The 20256-nt window shown below is 46.6% G+C and overlaps 3 protein-coding genes across 3 annotated transcripts in view; 1 reads left to right on the top strand and 2 right to left on the bottom strand.

The window, feature by feature from the left end:
• RXRB (retinoid X receptor beta) overlaps positions 1-20256 on the bottom strand; it is a 371934-nt gene that overhangs the window by 264360 nt on the left and 87318 nt on the right. The window lies entirely within an intron of this gene.
• On the top strand, positions 2305-9739 carry LOC132591781 (uncharacterized). The gene is made up of 2 exons (XM_088664258.1): positions 2305-2354; positions 5333-9739. Exon 2 carries the CDS (start codon positions 5379-5381, stop codon positions 5853-5855), a length of 477 nt encoding a protein of 158 aa, XP_088520384.1. The 5' UTR covers positions 2305-2354; positions 5333-5378; the 3' UTR covers positions 5856-9739.
• On the bottom strand, positions 11791-14889 carry LOC118081265 (uncharacterized). Its single transcript, XM_035107669.3, has 2 exons — positions 14409-14889; positions 11791-13494 (listed from the first exon to the last, which is right to left on the bottom strand). Exons 1-2 carry the CDS (start codon positions 14415-14417, stop codon positions 11941-11943), a joined length of 1563 nt encoding a protein of 520 aa, XP_034963560.1. The 5' UTR covers positions 14418-14889; the 3' UTR covers positions 11791-11940.

The following is a 20256-nucleotide window of genomic DNA, read 5'->3' on the forward strand; positions in this document are numbered from 1 at the left end:
TTTCCCAACCAAGTTAATCACCCCTTTTGTACTGATCTGGTTTTGCTATTGCTCCCTGTCTGGCACTCAGGTGTCAGGATGCTCCCTCAGGCAATACCTGGGCTCCCGCTTTAGGGATCAGGGCTGCCCTCCCTCATGTCCCAAGATCCCCCCCTTGGGAGCCATTTCCTTATGTGGGGCTTGGAGGAGACATTGGGTGTGTGAATGAAGGGGGGGAGCAGACTGCCTGCTGGAGGGGCAACTCCCCCCCCTAATTGTAAAAATTCCTGTAACACCTGCAGAGGATTAAAAGAGAGGAAGGGGGAGATGTAAGCTGTGGCCCCTTCCTGCCCCGGAGGACTTTTTTGGGGGGGGGGTCTCCTTCCCCATCGTCTCTCGGGAGATTTAACCTGGGAGATTATCAGGAAAAAGAGGATAACAGAGCTGGTTTGGAAAGAGGATATTTGTGTCTTCTGGGAGGGAGGTGTCATTCATTTCTCCCCAAGGGTCAGTAAGCTCCGCTTCCTAGAGAGGCAGGGAGGTTTGGAGGGGGGAGGGGAGGGGGAGGGGCCGCCATTCACATTCCCAGAAGAGGAGCAGGTTGGCAGAGGAGGAGAAGGGGGGAAAGGTGTAAAATATAGATATGGGCCCAGGGTTTAGCCTGTATCTGCACTGCACCACTTCAGCCTGCAAGGAAGACCCCGTTTTCTGGGACACATTGATTCCACCACTTGGGGAGGCAAACCAAGTCAGGAGGGAGGAGGGTCCGGCTGGACATCTCTTCCCCTGGGAAAAGGGGTGCACTGGAGAGCAGTCCATTCTGTGAGCTGCCTCCTCTGCAGTCTGAGGTGGGACAGATCCTGCCCAGCCATAGATCCACCACTCGGGAGGATCAGGACAGAGAATTTGGGTGCAACTTGCCCTATTAATGCTCCCCTGAGATTTCCTGTAACAGGAATAGCAGCTCCGCTGGGGCACCTCCTTGCATAACAAAATGAGTAACACAATGAATTTCAACAGGGACAAATAAAAGTCAGGTCCTGCACAAAGAGAGGATGTGGGACACCTGGCTTACTAGCAGGACATGTGAAAAGGATCTAGGGGTCTTGGTGGACCCCTAGCTTAACATGAGTCCACAGGGTGAAGCAGCAACAAAAAAATATACCTCTATTCTAGGCTGTAGGGTCTGACTCCAACCAAGGGCTTCAAGTTGCAAGAAAGGAGATTCTGACTAAGCATTTGGAAACCCTCTCTGAGAGCAAGAGCTGCTTGGCAGGAGAACAGACTCCCAGGAGAGGTTTTTGAGCAGAGGTTGGGGGGCCATCTGTCCTGGATGCTTGAGCTGAGATGCCTGCCTTGCAGGGGGTTGGTCTAGATCAGGCATAGGCAACCTTGGCTCTCCAGATGTTTTGGAACTACAACTCCCATGATCCCTAGCTAACAGGGCCAGTGTTCAGGGATCATGGGAGTTGTAGTTCCAAAACATCTGGAGAGCCAAGGTTCCCTATGCCTGGTCTAGATGACTCTTCAGCCCCTTCTAGTTCTCAGATTCTGTGATGCTATGGCTCTTCAAAGGGGCAGTGGGGAGAAGGGGGAAAGGAAGGGGAGAGCCAGCCCATGGAGAGGGGGGGGGTGGAATATCTCTTTGTTACCAGTGGGCATAGCTGCCAAGTTTTCCCTTTTCTCGCGAGGAAGCCTATTCAGCATAAGGGAAAATCCCTTTAAAAAAGGGATAACTTGGCAGCTATGCCAGTGGGGGGGGTGGGGGACCATTGTATTTCAATCTTGCCTTTGAACCAAAGCTGTCTTCCAAGCAGCGCACATAAAATAAGCGGATAGAAGAGATTGATTGATTGATTGATAGATGATAGATAGATAGATATAATGGCAAGGGATAACACCATTAAGGGTTGTCGTAAGTCGCTCTTCTAAGTCCCAAAGGCGCACCCCAACTCCGGTCTACTCTGCACGGCTGTTGTAACGGGGACACCCTACGTCACAGCCCTGCCTCCCCCACTTTGGGAAATGGGCGGGGAAATGACGGGATCCCCTCCCCCCTTTTCCCAGCAATGGATTAAAAGAGATGAAGGAGGAGGACTTTTTGGGAGGGGGGGTCTATTTCCCTGCCGCCTCCGGGGATCGAACCTGGGAGATGATCAGGAAAGAAACAGGATATTCAGAGCTTGTTTGGAAGGAGGAGAATTTGTGTCTTCTGGGAGGGAGGCGTCACTCATTCCTCCCCAAGGGTCAGTGAGCTCCGCTTCCTAGAGAGGCAGGGAGGTTGGGTGGGTGGGTGGAGCCAAGAGGGGAGGGGGTGGGGCCGCCATTCACATTCCCGGAAGCGGAGCAGGTCTGCAGAGGAGGAGGAAAAAGAGGTGCAAAATATATCTATATATATTATGGGGGCGCGGGGAAGAGAGGGCAGGATTTGGGGCGGGGGGGGGAATGAAAGGAAAGTAGGGGACTTCCCCCTCCCCCTCCCCCTTCTTTCTGTGGGTCAGTCGAGCGGGGGAGGGGCTGATTCAGGCCCCGATCCATGTAATCCGGCTGCAGATCAGGGACCCTCCATTCGCAGGGTTCTCATTGCAAGCCCCCCCCCCAAGAAATCAGCCTTCCTGCCTTTTCCAAAGGGGGTTCAGGGGGGGGGCTTTTTGCAGAGGGAGCACCGGCAGGGTTTGCATTGCAAGGTCCCCTTTGTAGCGCAAGGAGGTGCTCAGCTGTCAAGAGATGCTCAGCTCCCCTGCCCCCCCCCCGAGGACCCCCACCCCCAAGCAGGGCTGGGACTTGAAGCAAGGCCTCCATTCCGTGCCCCTCTGCGTGTTCTGGGTTCCCCCTGGCAGGCATCTCTGGGGCGCTCCTGGCTCCGCCCGGGTACCAAGGCAAGGCTTGGTAGGTCCCTCTTGTCTAGAGCAGGGGGGCCCAAACTTTTCTCAAAGAGGGCCAGATTGAATGAAGTGAAGATACATGAGGGCCGACCAAAGTTGTTGACCATTTTTTACAATTTTACCCCAAAGTTGTTGACCATTTTTAGAACACAGAGAGATTGGGGCCCCAAAACACACTATAGACATGCCTGGGGGAGGATCGAAGCCAGCATTGGCAGGAGCTGGGGAGAGAGAGAGAGAGAGAGAGACTTGGGGGCTGCCTGCCTTGACTTCTCCCTCCTGCCCAGGAATCTGCCATGATTTCGAGTTGACCAGGGAGAGATCCCTGAACAGGAGGCCTGATCCACCCACCGTCTCCTCCCTTGAAGCTCAGTCCTTGCCCTGCCATAAGTCCCAGGTCAGCTCCTGCATGGGGCGCTGGGGGCTGTTATAGGGAGTCCAACCATGGGGGGAAAGAGGAAGCCCACTTTATTATTTCTGCCCTTTGAGGCTTCTGTCTTGGCAACTACAGTCTCACCCACATGCCTGTCTTTCTGGGGAGAAGCATCTAAAGGGTTCCTACCCAGAGATACCTGTGCCCAACTCCTTCTCTCCATTCCACCAGGTTTCCATTATTCCCACTATATCAGATCTCTTAAATCCGTGGGATTTAAGGGATTGGGAAGATTGCTATGGAAATGGGTGGGGTTCTCCCCCAACAGTCTGTGTATTTATCATTACAATTGTTATTTATTTATTGAATCCCTCCCCAAACATAAATACATATCCACTTGTTGATTTGTAGTCAGTGGTACATCCGGCCCAATCTGCATCAATATCCGCAAGCTTTTCAGGATTACTAACAGCTGGCAACTTCCATTTACAATTCATTGTGCCCTTCAAATACTGTACCCCCCTTTTCACACCCGCATAATCCTGTTCGGGTAGGGGGGGGCATTTACCTTCCCACTAAGAATTCCCACAGCATTAGCTAAATCAGGTGTACAAGTGGTAACAAGATACAAAAGTCTACCAATTGCTGACCTGCATTCTATGTTGTCAGGTAATGTTTTCAAATCCTGCTGATTCTTTAAGAAGTCAGTAGCCATGGGTGTTGCAACTGGGTGTGCATCTTGCATTTGCAAAATCTGGATAAGGTCATGAATCTTTTGACCCATATTCTTCTCTTTCAACTTGGATTCCGAGGTAGTACTGGATCTTTCCCAGTTCCTTGACCTCAACCTCTGTGCTTAGGTGTTTCACAACATGGGCATAGGTAGGTAGCCGTGTTGGTCTGGATCGAAGTAAAATAAAAAAAATTCCTTCAGTAGCACCTTAAAGACCAACTAAGTTTTTATTTTGGTATGAGCTAGTGTGCATGCACACGAAAGCTCATACCAAAATAAAAACTTAGTTGGTCTTTAAGGTGCTACTGAAGGAATTTTTTTTATTTAACATGGGCATAGTGTCTGTCATTTGCTGTGGCAAGAATCAAGTCATCAACAAAAGCTAAAACGTATGAAAAATAAATGGTCCATTACTTGACTTGCTGTACAGGCACTTGTTGGCATGGCCTTCCTCGTACCCAAGCTGCATCAGCATTTTGTGCAGTTTCTGATTCCAGGCTCTAGCATAAAGTCCATAAAGTCCCTTTTGCAGTTTGCTCACTAAATGTCCCTCGTGCTTTCATAAAACCTTTAGGTTGCCTCTGAAATTTGACCCTGCAGAAAGGCACTTGCAATGTCAATGTGCCTAATTTCCATTTGCTTGGCGGCTGCAATGCTCAAAAGCATTCTTACGCTGCTGTACCTCACAGTTGGCGCAAAGACTTCATCATAATCTTCGCCATAGCGTTGAGAAAAGTCTTGCGCTGCACTATCTCTTCTGCCCCTTTCTTAATATTAAACACCCACTTCCTTCGTATGAACTTCTTACCGGGAGGTAGGTCAATAAGGGTCCACGTCTTCTTCTGATGCAGTACAACATTCCTTCTGTGTGGCCTTCCTCCAGAGAGAGGCATTTGCAGTTGGCATCTCCTCCCAGGTAGAAGGTTCTTGAGAACAGAAATTGTGTGGCGGGGCAGTGGGAGCCCCCATTATCTAAAGTGGTACCTCAGATTAAGAATGATTTCAGGTTCTAGAAGCACTATCAAATGTTGCTTCCAGTGCACAAAATTGTATTCATTTAACTTAGGACCCTGATTAATAGTGGGCAGGTTCATGGACATAGAGCAGCTCCCTTTCCTATGGGAAACCACTTTTTATAAAAAGGTAAACTCCACAGTTCAAGCGTATTCTAAGATAATGCTGCTTCCTTAACGCTGATTAAGGGTTATGAAAGGCCAATGATGCATTACAATGATCTAACATTATTTCATTTGCCTTTCTTAAAAAATTGGAACATATGGAGGGCAGGAGAGAATGTATGAGATGTTAAAATAAGAGCAGGTGTTGATTGATGTGTGTAATATTCCTTTGTTTTCTTCCTAGAAAACAAATAGGATTTCCTCCCCCCCTTCACCGTCCAAGGAAGACAATGGAGAAGGCCGCCAGAAATCTGGGGAGGCATTTCAATGCAAATAATGAAGAAGCCATTAAAAAAACATTCAAATGCATGGAGTGCGGAAAGAGATTCAGTCAGAGTGGAATACTTAGAAACCATCAACGGACTCACACAGGGGAGAAACCATTTAAATGTCTGGAGTGTGGAAAGAGCTTCACTACTATTGGAAACCTTAAAAACCATCAACGAACTCACACAGGGGAGAAACCATTTAAGTGCATGGAGTGTGGAAAGAGCTTCAGTCAGAGTGGACACCTTAGAAACCATCAACGGACTCACACGGGGGAGAAACCATTTAAATGTATGGAATGTGGGAAGAGATTCAGTCAGAGTGGACAGCCCTGTAGCAACAGACAGGCCCAGACAGGAGGGGGATCATATGGGCCACTTGGCACAGGCCTCCAAATCCAAAGGGGGCCTCTGTCAGCATATTCACAATCAGTAAAATGAAAAAAAGTAACAAAAGGGTTAAAAACAGGGTCACATTATCTACCTGGCCCCGGCCTCTGTCTGGCCCTGCAAGGGCCTGGCAACAGAAGGTGCGTTCTGAGTTGTTCAGTTCCATAAAAAAACCAGGAAGTGGCAAGGGGAAGGTAGGGGATTGTAAATCGAGGGGGTTTGAATTGGGCACTGCAAATATCTGAGGACTTAAACGGGAGAGAAAGTGCATGGTTGTTGTTTTTTTTAAAAAAAGACGCAGAGGGTTGCATTCAGTCATAGTATATGTGAAATGGAGGGTAATAGCCCCCCTTCAGATCCCCCTGAGCCTTAGTGTCCCCCTGAGTCGAGGCGAGATACTGTGGAGAGGGCAGGTTTAATCCCTGTGTCTCCCCCCCACCCTGTTCTGACCCATTACGTATCCCTGCCTTCTATTCATTGGACCTTGTTGCTGGAAAAGGCCTGTTTTCAGTTGAAACAAAATAAAAATATTCCTTCCAGCAGCACCTTAAAGACCAACTAAGGTGCTGCTGGAAGGATTTTTTTTTATTTTTATTTGACTACGTCAGACATTGTGGCTAATCCCTGTGACTGCCCCCACGTGTCCCGATCCATGATCTATTCTGTTTGCCCCCCCCCTCCGTGACCGGCGTATGACAGGAGCCTAGGGGTGTGATAATGGCCGCCTTGCTGATTTCAGTTGCTTGGTTGATGATGATGTCATTTGGTTTGTGGGTGTGGCTTAGATTTCACAGGAAGGGAGGGGGTGTACTGTGGGAGGAATTCCACTTGAGGGCGCTGTTTGACTTGGTGGAAAACCAGGTCTGTACCTGCGCAGGTGTGCTCTTTGAGGGATTTTTGCCCCCAACAATGCGCATGGAGTGGCCTGGATTGTTGTGTCAAAATTTCAGGACGATCGGTCAAGCGGTTACGGAGAAAAGTGGAACCTGGATTTTCACGATTTTTACTTTTTTATATATATAGATTGTGTATTTGGTGGCAGGAAAAATAAAAGGGGTATAGAATCCTAGACTCATAGAGTTGGAAGAGACCACAAGGGCCATCCAGTCTAACCCCCTGCCGAGCAGGAAACACCATCAAAAGCATTCTTGAAATATGCCTATCAAGCCTCTGCTTAAAGACCTCCAAAGAAGGAGACTCCACCACACTCCTTGGTAGCAAATTCCACTGCCAAACAGCTCTTACTGTCAGGAAGTTCTTCCTAATGTTGAGGTGGAATCTTCTTTCTTGTAGTTTGAATCCATTGCTCCATGTCCGCTTCTCTGAAGTTTGAACATGGCTACCATATCACTCCTTAACCTTCTCTTCTCCAGGCTAAACATACCCAGCTCCCTAAGCCGTTCCTCATAAGGCATCGTTTCCAGGCCTTTGACCATTTTCGATGCCCTCTTCTGGACACGTTCCAGCTTGTCAGTATCCTTCTTGAACTGTGGTGCCCAGAACTGGACACAGTACTCCAGGTGAGGTCTGACCAGAGCAGAATACAGTGGTACTATTACTTCCCTAGATCTAGATGCTATACTCCTATTGATGCAGCCCAGAATTGCATTGGCTTCTTTAGCTGCTGCATCACACTGCTGACTCATGTTAAGTTTGTGGTCTACCAAGACTCCTAGATCCTTTTCACATGTACTGCTCTCAAGCCAGGTGTCACCCATCCTGTATTTGTGCCTTTCATTTTTTATTTTTTATTTTGCCCAAGTGTAGTACTTTACATTTTTCCTTGTTAAAATTCATAAAAGTCCTTTTTTGTTGCCACAAATAACTTTTAAGAAGGATTTTTTATTACATCAGCAGAAAAAAAATCGATATACAGGGAGAATTGCCACATTGGTACTTTGTGATAACTAAGTGGGTTTTGCGTTGAAGTTTGGGGACTCGGTCTCTAAAAGGTTCACCATCACTGCCCTCGGATCATGTCCAGTTGCAAAGGTGGAGGGGGGCTTTCCACCCTCAGGGCCCAGAGGGGGCTCCTGCCTTGGGGCAGCTGGTGGAGTTGGAGGAAGTTGACCCTTAGCACTCTCGCTTTGGGACCTGCCTGAACCTCCTTCCACATTAGACTCCTCCTTACATTGCTTTGAGATGCTCTGGTACGGCCCCTTCTTCCCTGTGCCCCCTTCCCTCATCAGGCAAGATGTGCAGCTAGGAACAGAGCCTTTCCTGCTTATGCCACTAAACACCCCTTTTATTTCTCCTGCCACCAAATATATCTATACACAATATATCTATAAATCAAAAGAATAGATGAGGGTTTTCAAGATTACCTTGGCATATAAGGAGGTGCTTTCAGTGTTTCTGTGTCTTCATGGTTCCATTATTGCAATTATAACAGTGGGAGTGATGCTGCTGTTCCTATGATATTACTCTAACTCTGCTTCCTTTCCCCGCAAATTTTTTTATTCATTTTAATAATACACGCATAAAACAAATATAGCAATCAGAAAATGAAGAAAAAAACATAAAAGGGGGGAAAATATAAAAATACAAATACAAAGAACAAAATATACCACATAACAATTTAAAAAACAACAACATACAAATGCATAATGCTTATCATCTTCTTTGCTAATCATTATCTTGTGGACTTCCTCGACCCCCCCCTTTACTGATTTTCAATTTAAAATCTTCTTTAGCAGTTTTCATGTCTCAGACTTTTTACCATTTTTCAATAACCTAAACTCTATTTTTAATTCCTCATAAAAATAAAGTTCTATTCTAAATTGCTTGTATTTCTATGCTATCCTCTTTCTTGTTATTTCTCCTTTAATTTTACTTCCCACCCCTCCCCTCTCATCCATCCCCGGGCCTCCACCTGCCACCAGGAGTCCCTAGGGTGAATAAAGACAGATGGAAGTGGTCCTTTTTCCCAACTGGACCTCTCCCCACCTCCCCAACCCCAAAAAAACCCCACTGCCACCAAGAGGTTCCAAGACGGAAGAGAAGAACAGAGGGAAGAGATCGCCCAAATAACTGTACATCTTCCCTCTATATCTATAGCTAATTTCACATAGAATACATTTATCTTATACTAATCATCTATCTTTCTGGTATAATTCCTCTGTGTATTCTTGCCACCTCTTCTTGATGTCTTCTGCTTCTGTTGGGTCCTAACATCAAGAAGAGGTGGCAAGAATACACAGAGGAATTATACCAGAAAGATCTGGAGGTCTCGTACACCCCAGATAGTGTGGTTGCTGACCTTGAGCCAGACATCTTGGAGAGTGAAGTCAAATGGGCCTTAGAATAATAAATAATAAATAATAAATAATAATTTATTATTTATACCCCGCCCATCTGGCCGGGTTCCCCCAGCCACTCTGGGCGGCTTCCAACAAAACACTAAAATACAGAAATCCACCAAACATTAAAAGCTTCCCTAAACAGGGCTGCCTTGAGATGCCTTCTAAAGGTCTGGTAATTGTTGTTCTCTTTGACCTCTAGTGGGAGGGCATTCCCTCTGCCTGCTTCCCTGTAACTTGGCCTCTAGTGGGAGGGCATTCCCTCTGCCTGCTTCCCTGTAACTTGGCTTCTCGTAGCGAGGGAACCGCCAGAAAGCACTGCTAATAACAAGGCCAGTGGAAGTGATGATATTCCAGCTGAATTATTTAAGATTTTACAAGATGATGCTGTTAAGGTGCTACACGCTTGCGCTGGCAATCCACGCGGCGATTCCTGGACCGTCCGCAGGCCAGATCCAGCCCATGGACTTAGTTTGCCGACCCATGTACTAGATGCTTGGAGATTCAGACACCCATTAGAACAAGAGGAAACATGTTCTTTTGATTCAAAGGATTCTGCGGGAAGAAGAAACATGATGGAACTGCTTACAGGATTAGACCAGTGTTTCTCAACCTTTTTTGGGCCACGGCACACTTGTTCCGTGAAAAAAATCACGAGGCACACCACCATTAAAAAAGTTAAAAAATTTAACTCTGTGCCGCCCTATATTATAATTATGACTGTAAGAAACACTTGCCAAATATTGCTTTCCGGCAGGTGAGTGCTGGGTATTGGCGGCCGCCAGGCTCGTTTGCACTGAGCTTTGAGAAAGAGGAGAAATGCTTTCCGGCAGGTCAGCGCTGCCTATTGGTGGCCGCCAGGCACGTGACAATGCAAATCGCCCTTCTCATCGCCGCACGTCGCCGCACACCAGCCAGCGTTGGAACAGCGGTTGAGAAACACTGGATTAGACTGTAGAGATCCAACCAAGAACTAGATCACATCAAAACTCAACATTGATGATAATGAGGGGTGAAAAGAGTTCATTGTATAGATGGAGATTAATAAGGGTTTATTTGAAAAACACTGAATTACAATATATTCCAATAATGTTAAGGTATAAAAAGATGTTAAAAAGCTTTTGGAAATATGGGGGAGGATGAAACCTTCACTTTTACAAAGGATTTCAACCATAAAGAGGAATGTTTTCCCTAAGATACTGTTTTTATTCTAAACTAGCTGGCCCTGCACGCGTTGCTGTGCGTTAGTCTGTGAGATGGAGCGTAATATCCCCTCTTCAGATCCCCATGAGCCTCAGAGTCCCCCTGAGCAGAGGCGAGATACTGTGGAGAGGGCAGGTTTCATCCCTGTGTCTCCCCCCACCCTGTTCTGACCCATTACCTATCCCTGCCCTCTATTCCGGCCCCAATTCCCCCCCCCCGGCAGGCCCCTACCTCCACTTAGCAATGTTGGGCCTTGTTGCTGGAAAAGGCCTGTTTTCAGTTGGTTTGGCCTTCATGGATGGATGTGAGTGGTGGAGGCGGGGTTGGTGGGTGTGGTGTAGATTTCACGGGAAGGGAGGGGGTGTAGGAGGAGGAGCTGAGGGAATAACGCCATTTGTGGGCGCTGTTTTAGTTTGTGGAAAAGTAGGTCTGTACCTGCGCAGGTATGCGATGTCAGCAAGGTTGTGCGAACACCCGTTGTGTCCAAATTTCAGGACGATCGGTCAAGCGGTTTTGGAGAAAAGTGGACCCACAGTTTCACCATTTTTACATTTATATATATATAGATGATACCAATAATAAATAATACAAACAGCTTTAACGAATGGCAGAGATCAAGTATAAAATTTTGATAGATACTAAAAATAGAGGCGGGTTTGCACTGCTAGATTTTCTACTATGAGGCAGCCTCTTTGTGTTGGTTAAAAGAATGGATATCATTGGACAACACACTACTACTGGAATCTCTACTAGTGGAATCTCGATTGTCGAATGCTTCAGAAGGCAAACATTGGAGGATTTCAAACACCAACAACTGGGAAGTGAATGCTTCGATTTTTGAACGCAATTTGTAAATAAAATTATATATATATATATATATATATATATATATATATATATATGTACATACACAGTGGAACCTCGGTTTATGAACACCTCGGTTTATGAATTTTCGGTTTATGAACGCCGCGGACCCATCTGGAACGGATTAATTCATTTTCCATTACTTTCAATGGGAAAGTTCGCTTCAGTTTATGAACGCTTCAGTTTATGAACAGACTTCCGGAGCCAATTACACCCATGCTTCAGTTTATGAACATTTCAGTTTAAGTACTACGTGGACCCGTCTGGAACAGATTAATCCACTTTCCATTACTTTCAATGGGAAAGTTTGCTTCAGTTTATGAACGCTTCAGTTTAAGTACTCCGCGGACTGTCTGGAACGGATTAATTCACTTTCCATTACTTTCAATGGGAAAGTATCGCTTCAGTTTATGAACGCTTCAGTTTATGAACAGACTTCCAGAACCAATTGTGTTCATAAACCGAGGTACCACTATATATATATATATATATATATATATATATATATATATATATATAGTAATTGAAGCACTTCCCACACTCCTTCCATTCAAACCATTTATGATTTTTCAGTTTGTGGATTGTAGGGTTTCAACTCTTAAAGCTTTTCCTGCTTGTGAGTCCATTAATGTTTCGTAAGAACATCAGGACTGAAGCTCTACGTTCCATATAAGTACGCTCCATATAAGTAAGTGGTTTTCCGTTTTTGAGTTTGCTGGTGTTTGCTAAGGTTTCCACTTCTATTGAAGCTCTTTCCACACTCCATACATTTATTTGCTTGTCCCCGAGTGAGTCTGTTGATGTCTTCTAAGATTTCTAACCTCAGTGTAACTCTTTCCACACTCCATGCAATTAAATGGTTTCTCCCCTGTGTGAATCCATTGATGAATTCTAAGATGTACACTCTGACTGAAGCCCTTTCCACACTCCATACATTCAAATGCTTTTTCCCCTGTGTGAGTTTGATGATGGATAGTAAGTGCTGTACCGTTAATAAAGCTCTTTCCACATTCCATGCATTTAAATGGTTTCTCCCCTGTGTGAGTCCGTTGATGAATTCTAAGTGCTCCACTCTGACTGAAGTTCTTTCCACACTCCATACATTTAAATGGTTTCTCCCCTGTGTGAGTCCGTTGATGAACTCTAAGTGTTCTACTATCAATAAAGCTCTTTCCACATTCCATGCATTTAAATGGTTTTTCCCCTGTGTGCGTCCGTTGATGAATTCTAAGTGTTCCACTATCATTGAAGCTCTTTCCACACTCCATACATTTATATGGTGTCTCGCCTGTGTGGGTCCATTGATGTCTTCTAAGTGTTCCATCATCAGTGAAGCTCTTGCCGCACTCCATGCAATTAAATGGTTTCTCCCCTGTGTGAGTCCGTTGATGGATTCTTAGTGCTCCACTCTGTCCGAAGCTCTTTCCACAGTCCATACATTGAAATGGTTTTTCCCCTGTGTGAGTTCGATGATGGATACTAAGTACTGCACCATCGATAAAGTTCTTTCCACATTCCATGCATTTAAATGGTTTCTCCCCCGTGTGAGTCCGTTTATGTTTTCTTAGTACTCCACTCTGACTGAAGCTCTTTCCACAATCCATACATTTATATGGTTTTTCCCCTGTGTGAGTTCGATGATGGCTTCTAAGTGCTCGGTTATCAGAGAAGCTCTTACCACACAGCATACATTTAAATGGTTTTTCCCCTGTGTGAATCCGTTGGCGATGAATTTTCAGGGATCCACTCCTGCTGAAACTCTTTCCACACTCCAAACATTTAAAAGGTTTTTCTCCTGTGTGAACCCGTTGATGGATTCTAAGTGTTCCACTGCCTCTGAAGCTCTTTCCACATTCCATGCATTCAAATGGTTTCTCATCTGTGTGGGTCCGTTGATGTTTTCTTAATGTTCCACTATCAGTGAAGCTCTTTCCACACTCCATGCATTTAAATGGTTTCTGTCCTGTGTGAGTCTGATGATGCAAATTCAGGGTGTCACTCCTACTGAAGCACTTTCCACACTCGATGCATTTAAATGGTTTCTCCCCCGTGTGAGTCCGTTGATGAATTCTAAGTTTTCCACTAACAGTGAAGCACTTTCCACACTCCATGCATTTAAATGGTTTCTCCCCAGTGTGAGTCTGTTGATGTTTTCTATGTGTTTCCCTTTCAGTAAAGCTCTTCCCATACTCCATACTTTCAAATTGCTTCTCCTCTCTCTTTCCACATTCCATGAATTTAAATGATTTCTTCGTTATTCCCATTGGACATGACCCACCAGAATTTTGACTGCCTTCTCCATTGTCTGCTATTGACCGGGGGGTCTAGGAAGAGAAGAAATGAATATTACACATCTCAATTAGCACCTCCTCTTATTTTAACATCTTGTATATTCTCTCTTGTCCTCCATGTTCCCAGTTTTTAGGAAATACAAATGAAATAATGTAATGCATTTCAGAAGCATTATCTTAGAATATTGTGGAACTCTGGGGTTTACTTTTTAAATAAAGTGGTTTCTCACAGGAAAGGGAGCTGCTCTATGTCCATGAACCTGCCCCCTATTCATCAGGCTCCTAAGTTCATCATGAAGTTCTTCATCCTCTGCACAATTATCCTCCACCCCTTAGGCCACATGTTGTCCCCTTTGACCTCCAAATGTTTATTAATCACCTGCACAGTCCCTTTGGCCTCAGGAGGTCCATACTGACCATTTTTGGAGACCCATATATAAGACAAGGCTTGGTGCTTGTGGTCGGCTGAAGGAGTGCTCAGGTAGGAAAATCTGTCAGCCTTGCATTATTGCATGGAGAGAGCTGGAGATGCAGAATAATAATAATAATAATAATAATAATAATAATAATAATAATAATAATTTAATATTTATACCCCGCCCATCTGGCTGGGTTTCCCAAGCCACTCTGGGCGGTTTCCAACCGAATATTAAAAACAGTACAGCAGCAAACATTAAAAACTTCCCTAAACAGGGCTGCCTTCAGTTGTCTTCTAAAAGTAAAATAGTTGCTTATTGCCTTGACATCTGCTGGGAGGGCGTTCCACAGGGCTGGTGCCACTACCGAGAAGGCCCTCTGTCTGGTTCATTCCCTTCCATTTCACTGTATCTGAAGAAGTGTGCATGCACACGAAAGCTCATACCAAAATAAAAACTTAGTTGGTCTTTAAGGTGCTACTGAAGGAATTTTTTTATTTTACTTCGATCCAGACCAACACGGCTACCTACCTGGTTCATTCCCTGTAACCTCACTTCTCGCAATGAGGGAACCGCCAGAAGACCCTCGGTGCTGGATCTCAGTGTCTGGGCAGAACGATGGGGGTGGAGACACTCCTTCAGGTATACAGGACCGAGGCCGTTTAGGGCTTTAAAGGTCAGTACCAACACTTTGAACTGTGCTCGGAAACATACTGGGAGGAAGGAAACCAGCTGCAGCCTGACTGCTGGGAAGGTCAGATTAAAACGCCCACCCCAATTACTATTGGTAATAATTATATGCCGCCGAGTCTCGCACCTGCCTCCTGCCACTGGCCTATCTTAGTGGAGAATCCCAGCTCAAGCCTCTCTCACTGTTCTTCCCCCTTTGCTCCTACTGGAAACTATTTATTAAATTTGTATATTTCTCAACATCTGAAGATCACAATATAAAAATATGTGTGACGCTGAAAAGGTGAATATTAAAGGTGAAGAATACTGATTGTGGGAAAGAAAAGAAAGAAGATTACTCTGGAGAAAGGAAGTGAAACCAGTGATGTTTCCGCCTCAATGGAAATAAGAAGCCAATCTTCAAATCAGTTTCATATTCCATGGCTGTTTTTCTTAGCCACGATTGTGTATTAGAATCTTAGCCACACTTTCTTCTGGAATATCAACTGGACCTCTTTCGAATAGGAGCCAGAAATCTTTTGGGATTTCACCACACACACCTTTAGTGTGGGCAGCAGCGGAGGAAGGCAGGGTGGGGGGAGGGGCAGACCTGGTGCTGCAGGCTGAGAAGACCCACTGTACCTTCCTAAGCAAGCAACTTTGGGGGCGAATGTTTTCCTTAAAAAAGCTATTTCCCAGGGGCCGGCAGAGGTTTCTACGCTACTGAGTGTGGACACCGTGGATTTATAGTGTTGTGGTCTCAAGAACTCTTAAGATCCAGTTCCAACTCCCAAGTAACTGGGCCCCTGAGCCCACTGCCCTAGGGGAACCTTCTATGCTGAGGTGAGACATCTCTGGCCCTCCAGATGTTGTTGGACACAAAGTACCATCATCCCAAGGAAAGATGGCATATGGCCAGGGATGAGGGGAGCCTTATCTGGTGGGACACACTTTCCCCTTCTTCCTCCTCCCCTGAAAACCCTGAATATCTGTATTTCGTTTCCTCCTTCTTCCATGATCTCCAATATCTTCCTGATACAGTCCAACTGCACACATTCCCAAATCATCCTGCACCACTGACTTCCTGAGGCTGCTGCATTGTGTCTAGGACACTGGCAATGGGACAGCACCTTCCACTGGATGAGAGGATAGAGGGTGAAATCAGGGCAGGCCAAAGGGCACTCAGCTCAGTCCCCTCCTTGCCCCTCTCTGCATCTGCTGCCTGAGGGGGCTGCCTCAGTCTCCCTCACCGTGGAGCAGGCCCTGAGAACAGCCTTCTCTCTGCCCCCCCCCCAATACAGGAAACATGACAAAGAAGACCTTGGAGTGTCACCCTTATCAGGAACATAACGATAATGACCTTGGAGTGTCACCGTGAAACATAACAATAACAACAGGAACAATAACAACAACAATAAAAATAGTCACTTTGGGCTGCTAATGTTGTTTAGTCATTTAGTCGTGTCCGACTCTTCGTGACCCCATGGACCATAGCACGCCAGGCCCCTTCATGGATCAATGCCTTGTCGTGGCGAAGGGGCTTGAATAACTCAGAGAAGCTATGAGCTATGCCATGCAGGGCCACCCAAGATGGACAGGTCATAGTGGAGAGTTTTGACTAAACGTGATCCACCTGGAGAAGGAACTGGCAAGCCACTCCAGTATCCCTGCCAAGAAGACTCCATGGACAAAGACAACAGGCATATAAAATAGACTAATAGGTTGAATAAATAAATAAACACAATTGCAATAATAATAATGCAGGTTCTTGAGGGGGGGCAGGAACCCATCCATTTGCATAGCGATCTTCCCTATAGCTTAAATCCCACAGACGTGAGATCTGATTTAGAGTAGTGGGAATAATTGAAACCTGGGGGAATGGAGAGAAGGAGTTGGGCACAGGTCCATATAGTTAAAGCTATGGTTTTCCCAGTAGTGATGTATGGAAGTGAGAGCTGGACCATAAAGAAGGCTGATCGCCGAAGAATTGATGCTTTAAATTATGGTGCTGGAGGAGACTCATGAGAGTCCCATGGACTGCTAGAAGATCAAACCTATCCATTCTGAAGGAAATCAGCCCAGTGTGCTCACTAGAAGGACAGATCCTGAAGCAGAGGCTCCAATACTTTGGCCACCTCATGAGAAGAGAAGACTCCCTGGAAAAGACCCTGATGTTGGGAAAGATGGAGGGCACTAGGAGAAGGGGACGACAGAGGACAAGATGGTTGGACAGTGTTCTCGAAGCTACCAACATGAGTTTGACCAAACTGCGGGAGGCAGTGGAAGACAGGAGTGCCTGGCGTGCTATGGTCCATGGGGTCACGAAGAGTTGGACACGACTAAACGACTAAACAACAACAACCTCTGGGTAGGAACCCTTTGGATCAGGCACATCCAATGGGTAGATCATGATCCACCGGTAGATCACTGGACGTCTGTGGCAGATCACTGATAGATCACTGGCTCCCCCCAAAGAAGCTCAACAACTTTGGCCCCCCTAAAAAATGTTCAACATTTTAGCTATTCACCCCCCAAAAAACAGGGCTTTCCTTCCGCCTCAGAAAAGCTCAACAACTCTGACCTGAACCCCTAAAAATGGGCCTTCCTAAAAAAATCTCAACAACTTTGACCTGAACCCCCCAAGAGGGGGTAGATCACTGCCAGTTTTTAACTCTGTGAGTAGATCACAGTGTCTTCGGAGTTGACCACCCCTGCTTTAGATCATAGGTCAGAGGCCATTTATACGGCCCGCGGACCGCCTGTGAACCGAGCCGCCCGCTCGGCAAGTCGCCCGTGCGCTGCGCTAAACCGGTGTGGCACGGGGACTCACTGAGCGGCACCAGAAGTCGTGTCTGTGCAGCCGCAGAAACAATTTCTGGTGCTGCAGACATTTTGGAAATGGGCAGCATGGGCACCAGAAATCGCTTCTGCACATGCCTGGTGCATATCCGGCCCGTGGGAATGATCCGGCCCACAACTGGAAAATGTTGCCAACGCCTGCTTTAGATGCTTCTCCAGAGAAACACAGGCATGTGGGTGAGACTGTAGTTGCCAAGACAGAAGCCTCAAAGGGCAGAAATCATAAAGTGGGCTTCCTCCCTTTCCTCTTCCCCCCCATGGTTAGACTCCCTATAAGAGCCCCCAGAGCCCCATGCAGCTGCTGATCTGGGTCTTATGGCAGGGCAAGGACTGAGCTTCAAGGGAGGAGACGGTGGGTGGATCAGGCCTCCTGTTCAGGGATCTCTCCCTGGTCTACCCGAAGTCATGGCAGATTCCTGGGCAGGAGGGAGAAGTCAAGGCAGGCAGCCCCCAAGTCTGTCTGTCTGTCTGTCTGTCTGTCTGTTTGTCTCTTTCTCCACCTCCTGCCAATGCTGACATTGATCCCTCCCCCAGGGATGCTTCCCTCCCTCCCTCTGCCCCCCAACTTCCTCTGCCCTTCTCCCTCCGCCCCCAGTCTCCCCTTTGCCCAGAGGCCCCCTGGCAGGCTCACCCTTCATGCCAAATTCCTCCCAAGCGCCCCCCCTCTCCATCCGGAGGGGCCTCGCCAGGTGAGCAAGGGGGGGGGAGAGGAGGGAGACCGGGGAGGGGTCTCTATCCAGGCCTCTCTCGTCCCCTTTAACCCTTCCGTGGTCTCCCCATCTCTAGACAAAAGGGACCCACCAACCCTTGCCTCGGAACCTGCGCGGAGCCAGGATCGCGGCGTCCCAGGGATTCTTGCCACGCAGAGGGGCGCGGAATGGAGGCCTCGCTTCAAGTCCCAGCCCTGCTTGGGGATGGGGGTCCTCGCGGGGGGGGGGGCAGGGGAGCTGAGCATCTCTTGACAGCTGAGCACCTCCTTGCGCTGCAAAGGAGACCTTGCAATGCAAACCCTGCCGGTGCTCCCTCTGCAGAAAGGCCCCCCCTGAACCCCCATAGTAAAAGGCAGGAAGGCTGATCTCTGTTGTTTTTTTTAATTGGGGGGAGGGGCTGTGCAATGCAAACCCTGCGAATGGAAAGTCCCCGATCTGCAGCCGGATTGCATGGATCGGGGCCTGTGCAGATAGCGCCCAGGAAGGGAGTTGTTCTTGGGGGGGGGTCTCTGCCCCCTTTCTTTCTCCCCCTTCCCCGCCCTCCAGCATTACCTCTTTGTCCTCCTTTCTGGCCCTCCGCTTCCCTCGTCCGCTATTCTATTCCGATTTCCTTTCTTGCGGGGTCTCCAAGGACGCGCCCCCTCGGAGGGAGGGGCTCCTCCCCCCTCCCCCTCTCCCCTTCGGCTTGGAAATATCCGAAGTACTTCGGGTTCTTTTCCGAATGCGCCTGCCCATAGAGCTATGAAAAAGAGCAGCCCTGTCGGAATGAGGGTGGGAGAGAGGTGAGGCCCGAGCAGAGAGTTGTCCAGCTGTGCAAGCTTCGCTTCACCCACCGTGCGCATATAAAAACATTATAAAAACATCAAACATTAAAAACCTCCCGATACGGGGGTGCCTTCAGATGTCTTCTAAAAGTTGTGTAATACTTTATCTACTTGATATCTTATAGGTTAATAATAACATAATATTTTTTATTTATACCCCGCCCATCTGGCTGGGTTCCCCCAGCCACTCTGGGCGGCTTCCAACAGGAATATTAGAATGTTGTTGTTGTTTAGTCATTTAGTCGTGTCCGACTCTTCGTGACCCCATGGACCAGAGCACGCCAGGTCCATATTAGAATACTGTATTAGAATACAGTATAACATCATGATAGACCAATGGGAAAAACTTTGGCAGGTAGACATCAAATTCACGGCCTGTTACAATTTGAAGGAGAATATCCTAAAAATGATGTACAGGTGGTACATAACACCTGAAAAGATGTCTAAAATGTACAAGAATAGGTCCCCCATGTGTTGGAGGTGTGAAAAAGAGAACGGTTCATACATGCATAGGTGGTGGACCTGCAAGGAGGTCAGTGAACTCTGGAACAACATTTACGAGGAACTAAAGAAAATGCTGAAATGTAATTTTAATTTAAAAAACCTGAGCTATTTTTGTTAAGTCTACTACCAAAGGAAATAGAAAGATCCAAGAGAACATTGCTTATGTACGGAACAGTGGCGGGAAGAATTATAATTGCAAGGAACTGGAAAAACAAAAGTGTACCCACAGTAACAGATTGGAGAATATTAATGGTAGAATACATGCAGCTAGCAAAAATGACAGCCAAAATGAGAGGGCAGATGAAACAAAATGTCTATAAAGAACGGGGAGTATTTGAAGAATATTTAAAAAATAACAATATAAAAAGAACTCCACTGGCAAAACTAGACTGAGCCTGTTAGACCATCAATCGATATTACAAAGGTGACAGAGAATATGAATAGAAAAAAGAAAAAGGTAATATGGGGGAAAATATCGTGTGACATTACTTAATTAACAGAAAAGAAACAGCAAGTATAATTGGAGGTCAACGGAAAGTAGAAATAGTGTAAATGATAGAAACTGAAACAAACAATGTGTATCTGTATTTGTATCAGTGTGTGTATTTGTGTGTTTTGTGTTTGTATTTGTGTGTTTTATGTTTGTTTATTCTTTGTAATTCTTTTTAATCAATAAATACATCTCCACCCCCATCGTTCTGCCCGGACACTGAGGTCCAGCTCCGGGGGCCTTCTGGCGGTTCCCTCATTACGAGAAGCCAAGTTACAGGGAACCAGGCAGAGGGCCTTCTCGGTAGTGGCACCCACCCTGTG

Source organism: Zootoca vivipara, chromosome 2, assembly GCF_965207765.1.
Source record: "Zootoca vivipara chromosome 2, rZooViv2.hap1.1, whole genome shotgun sequence".
Lineage (NCBI taxonomy): Eukaryota > Metazoa > Chordata > Lepidosauria > Squamata > Lacertidae > Zootoca > Zootoca vivipara.